Source organism: Pan paniscus, chromosome 13 (genome assembly GCF_029289425.2).
Source record: "Pan paniscus chromosome 13, NHGRI_mPanPan1-v2.0_pri, whole genome shotgun sequence".
Taxonomy (NCBI): domain Eukaryota; kingdom Metazoa; phylum Chordata; class Mammalia; order Primates; family Hominidae; genus Pan; species Pan paniscus.
The window spans coordinates 109,219,620-109,229,790 of record NC_073262.2 but is presented as its reverse complement, the minus strand read 5'-3'; the positions used below and the strand labels follow the sequence as shown (position 1 = coordinate 109,229,790).

General features: G+C 39.4%; 1 protein-coding gene across 3 annotated transcripts in view; it reads right to left on the bottom strand.

The window, feature by feature from the left end:
• Positions 1–235: 235 nt before the first annotated feature.
• Positions 236–10,171, bottom strand: part of ADAM23 (ADAM metallopeptidase domain 23) — a 177,371-nt gene continuing 167,435 nt past the window's right edge. For all 3 annotated transcript variants that reach the window (XM_034954940.3, XM_034954939.3, XM_034954941.3), the window contains one exon: positions 236–3,784. In XM_034954940.3, coding sequence (XP_034810831.1) covers positions 3,736–3,784 — 49 coding nt within the window. In that variant the 3' untranslated portion in view covers positions 236–3,735. The remainder of the gene's footprint in view (positions 3,785–10,171) is intronic.

Here is a 10,171-nt window from a genome sequence, read left to right as displayed (position 1 = left end):
ATTTATAAGAAGCAAAAAATTCCAATGAATCCAATAAAACTGAATCCTAATCAGGCATATATTTATCATTAATCAGAGATTTTATTTTGTGCCATTGACTGCTTAAATTTTCAGTAAGCCTTTGGATCCATGCTAAAACTCTGATGATATCAGGCACATGGCCATTTAATCAGCACTACAAGAGGAAACAGAAAAGGGGGTTTAAAAGAAATGATTAAAGCATAAAGCTACAACATTCTACGTTAACGAAAGTTTTAATACACATTTGACTTAAAGATGCATACAATGACTACTGAATCTCCATTCATAGGCAGCCAACAAGATACGAATGAATTTATTAATTTCAAACAAAATTTCAGGTAGTGCACTTAAAAAATTACAAAGCACTTAAAAATGGAAACTAACAATGGAAGCAACAATGACTATAAAACATGATGGGATAACTTTAAAGAAAGGGTTCAAGTATTGTTTGTAAAGTTCTTCAGACACTAGTCTTTGAAAAGTTTGTGCATTTCCCATCTTTGCATAGTAAAAAACAAAAACCACACACACCACTTGGTAAAACTCCACTGCTCTATGTGATTCATGTTTCATAACATGCACTTATGTGTACTGCTCAGTTATCTAGTAGGAGCAGCTCTAATTCAATGGGCTCATGCACTATCCCAGATGAGCAATGAAGTTAGCGCACGTCTCCTCATCCGGGTGTCATTAATTAATGCAGCAAAAGTAGAGCAGGTGAAATGGGAACTTGATCATCACTTAACACTAACTCTTGTTGGGTAACATTAAACAGTGATACGCTTGTGCTGTGAGCTCAAATTAATAAAAAAGAATCTCCACGCCACAAAAATTAGCAAATGAATGGCAGGTGCAAAACAAAATACAGCAAAGAGTTTGAAACTACATAACCTAATACCATCAAAAATAATTATAATCCATTTTTACAATTGATATGGTTGCATTAACTTTCATATTCATACACACATAGCTTAAAGCTTGTGTATTTTACATATACACAAATAATTTAACATTGGAGCATAGGTTCAATTACCTATGAAATTGCCAGTGTAACAAAAAGTTACACTGACATTTGCCATATGTACATAATATTTGGGGACCACTGTGGTCTGATTTAAAACATAACATCGCACATTTACAATGTTGTTTGTGAAATGCTTAAAAGTTAACAATAGAGATTAAATTTGTTTTGTTATCACCATGATTTTGTTTCTGTTACGTCACCATGGTGACTCTGGAATCTTAGTGAAATGTGTATGGTGTACTTCACAGCAGTTTAGTATCTACTAGAGAGAAGGACCCAGCAACAAGGAAACACTAAGCAATGCAGCAACAGGAAAAGATACCAAGTAATCTGAGTTTCCTCCAAGCTTCCTCCGAGCTGAAAGAGCCATTGCCAATGACTAGAGGGATGCTACCTGTGTCCTATGAAGCCAGGAGTAAGGCTGAGAGGCCTTGTAGATAGCCCTGTTATTACAAAATAAACGTACAGCTAGTCCTAGAGAAAGCCCGCCTACCTGCGTAGCACCTATTACTCAGAAAGCAACAACATGATAAGATGTTTGGTGATGGTCTATTGTAGAATATAGAAATTAAAGTCTCTGCTCTATGTTTGTGGTACTTCCCCAGTTAAAGACACCTCGGGGGAAAAAATCCCCACTGTGTTAAGCAGTGCATTTTTAGGACATAATACTTTCCAAAATCAAAGTTGTAAGACGGATAACATGAATCTTGCTGAAAAGGGACCAGGAGCTAAACCTAGCAATGGATTTGGTGTCATGAAGAAGTGATGAGTAAAACTGCATGTTCTTTTCCTAAAAAAAGGGGGGGGGCATTAGAGAAGTAGGGGCTCTTTGGGACAGTCTTTACTAAAGCCCATCTATAGATGGATGCTCACTGAAGTGATCACGTACAGGTTTGTACATTAAAACAAAGCCGGGACCAAATTTCTTCAGCTTATTTACTTAACACGTGACAGAAGCTATCTTGACCATATTTAGCAGAAAAAAATCAGTAAAAGTGAAGGAAACTCAGAGGGACTTGGAAAGCCCAGATTACATCTGCAAATCTGGCCGGAGGGAGAAGAACAATGTGGATTTGTATATAGTAGAATCCCATTATAATCCAGTGCAACGGTCCACTGCTCAGTAAAATGCCAGAGGTCAAACAAGGTTTCTTGAAAGCACAGCACAGCATAAAAGCCTATTTTAACAATGCGGATACAAAGGTAACTGCTCCTTCTATTCCTATTACCACTTTTCCAATAGGGTTCTACCATATATATTTTGAGGCAGGAAAATGAGCATGGATGAAATATTGACACTAACAAATACAAATAAAATGGAAAGCTTAATTTTTTCCAAGCTTTTAACATTAAAAAAATTTTTTTTATTTAAGGCTTTAAGTTTATCCTCCTTTCACATTAAAGACAGGGAAAGAAAATTGTCAAAACCGAAAACCAAAATCATGAGCTTGGCACTTTTGTGATTAATCTGAAAGGGTGTCTACTTTCTTACATTATTTACATAGGTTTATAATGACATCAAAAAATTTTCGAAACTTAGTACATATATTTCCATTTACATAATTTTGTGTCTTTGATATGGGTTATTTTGTTGTTTATGTCCCCCCTTTTATTTTTGGTTTAACGCACACCAACTTTAAACTGCACGTGTTTTGTGCCCAAACTCCCTGCATCTGTGGCTATATCTGTCTTTTTAAGCAAGCCCAAGAGTCATTGTATAACACGTTACAAGAGAGAAGGACAGAGACAGAGAAAGAGAGACAAGAAACAAAAAAGACGGGGAGCAAAAAATCAACTCAAGTTTACAGAGAACCTTTACAAGGAAAATATCTCAATACAGACAAGTGAAAATGATGTGTCAAAATCTCTTATTTCCATATTTACATTTATAAAAGAACTATACAATAGCATCATTGTTCAAATTCCAGCTCCCATTTCCAAAGGATGCTCAGTCCAGGAGAAAACACAATGGGGAAAGTGAATCAACAAGAGCAAGGTCCGTGGAGTTCTGCCCTGGCCTGGTCTCCAATGGGGAGTGGGGATTATAGAGGGTGGGAGGTGGGGGGTAAGAAGTGGGGCTCCGAGAGGATGGGGTGTGGGGACATGTTTAAGTGAAGAGGCCCAGGCAGCTTCTTTGTGTTCATCTGTCATCTTCACCTTAGGAATTCTGTTGCAGGTTTTGCTGAGAATTGGCTTGCTAGCTTGTTGTATATATGCCATGCAGTTTTTACCCTTTTGAAAATTAGATCTTCATGCCACTGGAGTTTGTCATCGGTAGTAAAGAAAAAAAAATCATGCCAAATCATTTAGAAGATATTAAGTGCCAGCAGGCTGAGGGAAAAAAAATCATTTACTATTTTTTTTAATGATTCCTTTATTGCATTTAATTTTTGTGTGTGTGTTGTTCCTTCGTCCATTAGGGAAAAAAAAGATTCTGGAACAGTTCTTTTTATAGCATGGTCTTTTGCCCCCTCCCCCATTTACTGACAGGTGGTGAATGGTGTTCTTTGACATTATTTCCAAAAGAGACAGTTTTCTTTTACCCCATCCTTGTCACCCCAACTTTAGCTCCGTAGTCATTACCACCCAAAGGTTTTGTTTACAAACTTAATAGTTCCAGTAACACTGCTGCGAGTATGTCATACCCAGAATCCAACAGTGCAAGGCGGTGTCCATCCAGCGCAGCTGATTCAGATGGGGCCTTGCTGAGTAGGATCGAACCTTCTCTTCTTGACATTTCTTCCAGAGTGAGTCAAAAGAAGATGCAAGCAGAGGGGGAAAATCCACAATATTAATCAGATGATGATGACAGAATGGTGATGATAATGACAATAATGCTAGTTCCAGAGCAAAGTAATTAACTCACATGGAGGCAGTCTCCAAAATAACTTGAAATTGAAAGACAGAACAGCTAATGTTTTTGAATGTCTTCACAACATACCCCCTAGAGTATGTCCTTTGGTGAAGACCAAACGAAACTTTGGGTTGTTTATTTTAAATCACAGGAAGACTCTGCGGCCCAATTTGTCTCTTATTTGAGAAATAATCACACTGCTAATTCATTAGGTGAAAATTATTACAGGAAGGCCTCTTCCATGAAGGAGCCTATTGGGAGAACTAAGAAAAATGGAAAGTCTCATAGCTACTTCCCTTCAGGCTTATAGCAGTTCTATAGCAGTGAACTGGCCTTTACCAAGGTGGCAAAAGAGCCTCGCTCTATTCAGTTATCTTGCTGCCTTGGGTGTGTGAGCTCTTACTCCACTATAGAACAAGCATTTTTTATATCTAGAAAGTTGAAAAACAGAGTGCACAGTAAGACAGTACACTCAAAGGAGAGTGGACACAGGTTCAGGTTAGTTAAGCAAATGCAGAATTTAGCTTAGTTGAAAATCCACAAGTTAAAATGCTTTGCTCACAGTGTCCAGTCTCCTAAAAAGTGGCTCCTATGTTTAAAGAGAAAAGAAAGAACCAGCAAGACACTACAAGGCAACAGTAAAAGTTGGTTGCAACCTCCCCATGGTCTGGCTTTATGTGGGGCATCAAGCAAGGGGCTCATGCATTTAGTCTGCATACTGGGCGGGTGCAACGCTACTGCCACCGAGGCATCATGCAAAACTGGAGACTGAGGAGTCCCCAAAGCCCTCACTCCCCTGCCCACCGACTCAGGGCCAGCTGGATACCCTTACAGGCCCTAAGTATCAAAGCCATTGCGATATATTCCTCCTCCCCCACAAGTAATTCAAAATAAAAACAATACCAAAGCTCAAAATAGGTATAAAGGCATCCTGCAAAGTTCTTATTTTTCCCAAGATGGTCACTTTGATGCTTCTCTTTTGAAATACCAACATAAAAGTCTTTAAAGAAAACTTGTCTTTTCTTTTTAAAGTTTACATTAAAACGTCTTCATGAGTGACCTAAGTGTGTGACTCATTGGCCTAGCAGGTAACCATTGCAGCCAACACTATCTGCAACAATGCTGTTTACTTTTCTTCATCATTCCCACCCAGCCCTCTTTTAAGTCAACATTCTTGAAAGCGGGCACTGCTGATGCTGCCCAAGAAACCAATGTGAAACCAAAAGGCAAGTATCCCATAATGCATCCTCCACCAAGTTAGTTTGCTGCAGAGCACAGGGTCTCCATCTGCCACCTATGTTCATATCCCTGGAAGGTAGAGGTTTAAGGAGCCATACTCTGTGAGTCAGGGAGGAAAAACAGAGACTGCCTGACCTTGTGAAATGACCCTGAAGGACAAGAGGCCCCAATCTTGTGAGCTATGTATTGCTAGAACTCAAGATAAATGTTAAACTAAATTTCCTCAGTAAATCCAAATGTAGAGGAAAGGGCAAACCAAGCTAGCACTGTGCATGTAAATGACTATATTGCCCACATCTAAATTCCTTTATTCGAATTCGGGAATGACCGATAAGTAGCCATGTCCAAGGTCATAATAGCAATGCAGTCCACTTTTAAATGGAGATAGGAAATTCCATTTCAGCCTGGCACACAGACAACCGCTGGTGTCCAAAAGCTTGTGCTCTTTTTAAAAGCTGGTTTTTGAAGCTTAGGTTGCACCTTTTTGCAGAAATATTGCTCTACAGGATCACTGGGTTCCCAGGTCAGACAGAGAGGCTGAGCCATCCTGTAGAACTGTATCTTTCTGGATGAAAATGGACTCTGAACACCAATGGGGCATTCCAGGACCTTAGCTCTTCCACTGATGTCCCAGCAGGGGGAAAGTGAGCTCCTCTACAAGGGAGGCGACACTGCGATGAGGACAGAGATGAACACTCCTGTGGCAAGCGGACTGTGAAGGTGCCTCACACATAAATTGTAAAACCATCACGGCCACTGTATGTTGAGAACGGTCTGAATTTTCTCTATGAAAAAAATATTCTTTCAGTTCAATTTTAATGTGAAAGTACAACTACTGTGGGCAGGTCCTTGCTGTCTTTCTTCATAACGGTTTCCTCTGAATACCCTCCGCTCACTAGGATTCTGAAGGTAATTAACTTTCTCATAACCTGTAAGGTATTTCTGGATCATTATAAAACACTAGCATAATCCATAAAGCTTACATTTTCACAGCTTTCATCCATTTTTACTACTTCTGAAATAATCTGGACTTTTGTCTACAATATACATTATACACATAACATCTACACAAAATTAAAGCAAGACTCTTTCCGTAACAATAACCATCTCAGAGCCGTAAAGCCTTTAGTTCTTCTTTCAAGGGCATATATTTATCCATGGTTAGCACATTCTTATCATTCTATGCTGAGTCACCCCCTGACGAAGTGTCCCTAGCCCAACCCCTCCTAGGCCACCATACACTGAGCTCACTTCCCTGGGGTGCTGGGGCAGGGAAATGCACCGATCTTCCTGGCCAGCCTGGTACCATGAAAGAGAAAGTGCCTAACCCAGGAGTCCCAGGCATTAAGGGAATCAGGCTTCTCATTTTGAACTGGGATACAGTCATGGAATTCAAAAAAACAGCAGTCTGGTTATCCTCCTCGTGGAAAGACTAGCCAAATTTAATTCAATTTCCTAATTCAATAAAAATCAAAAGGCCCCCACAAAAAATGGTGTTTACTCTTTTGAGAAAATACAATTAGCAATATTAAGTTCCTTTCAAATTTTATCTGACTTGACATTCAGATAACTCTTTTTTTTTGAGACAGAGTTTTGTTCTTGTTGCCCAGGCTGGAGTGCAATGGCGCAGTCTCGGCTCACTGCAACCTCCGTCTCCCGGGTTCAAGGGATTCTGTCTCTGCCTCCCGAGTAGCTGGGATTACAGGCGTGCACCACCATGCCCGGTTAATTTTTGTATTTTTAGTAGAGACAGGGTTTCACCATGTTGGCCAGTCTGGTCTCGAACTCCTGTCCTCAGGCGATCTGTCCACCTCAGCCTACCAAAGTGCTGGGATTACAGGCATGAGCCACCATGCCCAGCTTCAGATAACTCTTAACTTTGCTGGTAATAGTCTAGATATAGCTCTTTTTCATTTTGTGTGAGTACATAAACAGTCTTTTCTTTAACATGTCCAATAAAATGGAACGTAGGCCAGACAGAATCTCTTAAATCCAGAGTCAGGCTCAGAAGAGCTTTTAACACAAATAACTTCTCAGAGAGAAGGAATCACGTATGATAATTACACAGACTTATTAATATTAAATTAACACTTTTAATGTAAGGAGTAGCTATGCCAGGCCAGTATGGCCACTGATGAAATCCACTTTGCCACTGAATCCCATGGACAGGGCAAGTAGCAGGAGAGTAAGACGTGGTGATGAGGTTCTACAGACTGAGGTGTTACAGTATCACTGGAAAAGCTCAGTGTTCATCCTGTAGTCCTTTTGATTTCAATTTTCAACAAACCATGTCATTATTACCTTCATTTCTTTTCCTACCATCACCTAGAATTTCTCTTTTCCTACCACCATCACCTACTAATGTGCATGTAAAACCCTACATTCAAATTTAGGGAATATCAGATAAATAGCAATGCCTAAGGTGCTGAAGACAATCCTGTTCACTTTTAAATGGAGATATGAAATTCTCTTTTCATATACTTTTCACCTTTCCTAAGCTTTAGGGAAGATGCTACTAAAATGGTCCTGCTTTTTCTAATGTCCAGTAAAAGCAACAGCTCTAACAGTCGAATCAAGCAGTATCATCATTTAATGTTGGGTAGGTGTCATGAGTCTCCATGAGTCAACTAGGACAGAGGTTTGCAATCCTCTGCACCACAGCTCATAACTTTATTCTTGTGTGTGGGTGATGGGGAAGAACAGGAGCATGGGGTGAATGAAAATAAATGCAGATATAGAAGCAGAGCAAATTGGTGTGCCACATGCCTATGTTCGTTTTTCACAGGATTTCATAGAGAAATTCCTAAGACCCTCAATACCTGGGACTCTACGACTAATCATACCCTTAGTAACCTCATACTTCTGGAGTATGAAATTAAGCAAAGTTGGCTGGGCACAGTGGCTCATGCCTGTAATCCCAACACTTTGGGAGGCCGAGTCTGGCGGATCACCTGAGGTTGGGAGTTCCAGACCTGCCTGGCCAACATGGAGAAACCCCATCTCTGCTAAAAATACAAAATTAGCTGGGCGTGGTGGCGCATGCCTGTAATCCCAGCTGCTCAGGAGGCTGAGGCAGGAGAATCGCCTGAACCTGGGAGGCGGAGGTTGCGGTGAACTGAGATCATGCCACTGCACTCCAGCCTGGGCAATAAAAGCAAAACTCTGTCTCAAAAAAAAAGAAAAAGAAATTAAGCAAAGTTACTACCCATAACATTACACAATATGTGAGAATATTTTTTAAAAATCTACCAAATAAAACATTTAAAAATTCTTCAGGAAATCCACAACCTTGCTTGTGGAAGTCTTGCTTGCATTAACCAAAGCGGTCTGACTCAACTAATCTACTAAAAGGAAGTATGTAATTTAAATCAGTATTATTTTCAGATTATAATAATCTTGATACATCTTTATTATCACTTCACACACACAAATGTGCACACATTCACACACATGCACACATTTTCATGCTTTTTACCACCTATTTCAGAGGAAATAATAGTTTAAGGAAAGAACTTTAAAGAATGGCAGACAAGGTCAGGGCTTAGAGCATAGCTGTATTTCTCATTTATACTTGGGCAGGTCACGTATAGTATGATACTTCTACATCTAAACTACTCACTAGTACACCTAAAGAAATGTGACATTAGGAAAATATAGTATTTTCCCTGAGTAGTTACTGTATTTTCCTTTAATCAAAAAGTTGACATGCCCTCAAATTGTTCAGGTTACCTTACCAACTTTTCTTCTAGAAACAAAAACCTGGTATCAGGAGGGATTCCCAGTAGCAGCATTTAGAACAATCTTTTGTACAAACTATTTTCAACTTCTGATTCTAAAGGAATCTCTTTTTAAACGTTTACATTGAACTCAAACCCAAAGGCTTTCAGTTCAAATAGCAAATAATTATACTTACGAATTATCTCCAGACTAGTAATCTCCAGAACTGTCCAAGTGGTGGGAAAATCTAAACATTATCATTCAGCACCAAAAGCCTTTTATTACAAGGTAGAAGTGTTATTTAAAGCTGAACACAAACCACACAGTTACTACTAAAATCTAAAGCAAATTAAGATCCTCAGGTAGCAACCAACAGTCACCCAGGAGTAGCACATTCTCCAAATCTAAACTCCTAAAGTTACATGTTCTGGAATTATTCTTAGTCTTCATCGTTTTCTTTGCTTCGGGGCATGAAATACTTCACCCTATTGTGTGTCTTTCTACACAGTTCTCCCTGAAAGTGATTATCAGAGTTACAGGGCACAGGAAGGGGCTTTGACTCAGCTCAGCAGTACAGGTCCCTACACAGCAACAACCAGGCAGCAGTCAGCAAAGGCTGTTTCTCATCTCACTAAGTGCTGATCCCCCACCTTTTGTTTTCTGTTCTTGTGATAACGAGATCTCTCTCTCTCTCAGATATAAAGAATCTTTACAGGGCCTAATCCACTTATATACACAGTGATAAAGGCTTTTCCATTTTTCCCCAAAGAAACATGCAATTCAAGCTGTGAGCTAGGCCAGGCCACTGTTTTGAGGTCCTGCTACAGAATAGTGTGCTCTTCTCTCCAAACACTGCAATGATAAATTTGGCATTGCATATGGCTAGACGGCAAAGACGTGTAATAGACTGTTTTCCAGGCCTTTGAAACCGGGATTTCTTAACGCCAAATGAGGCATAAGCCTGGGCATGATCCAGATTTATTTTTCTTGAGGCATACTAATGAAAAGGTTCAAGGAAGCATTATAAAATAATAAGAGTATGGCAGTACTATAATGTTCAATGACTTTTTCGTAGCAGTGGAACACTAAGAAAAGTTTTGCTTGAATTAGGTCCGCCCAAACGAAAACATATTTCTTACTAGATGCCACATGCGTGACTCACTATGTGGGCAATATTTTATTAATACCAAAACAATAAATTTAAATATGAGTTGTCCATTTTATGAGTGTGTTTTTGAAAACACACTGATGCCAAGACTACTTTACTAAACAAGTTCAACTCTATAAATATACCGAGAGAAAAGACGTATAATTTT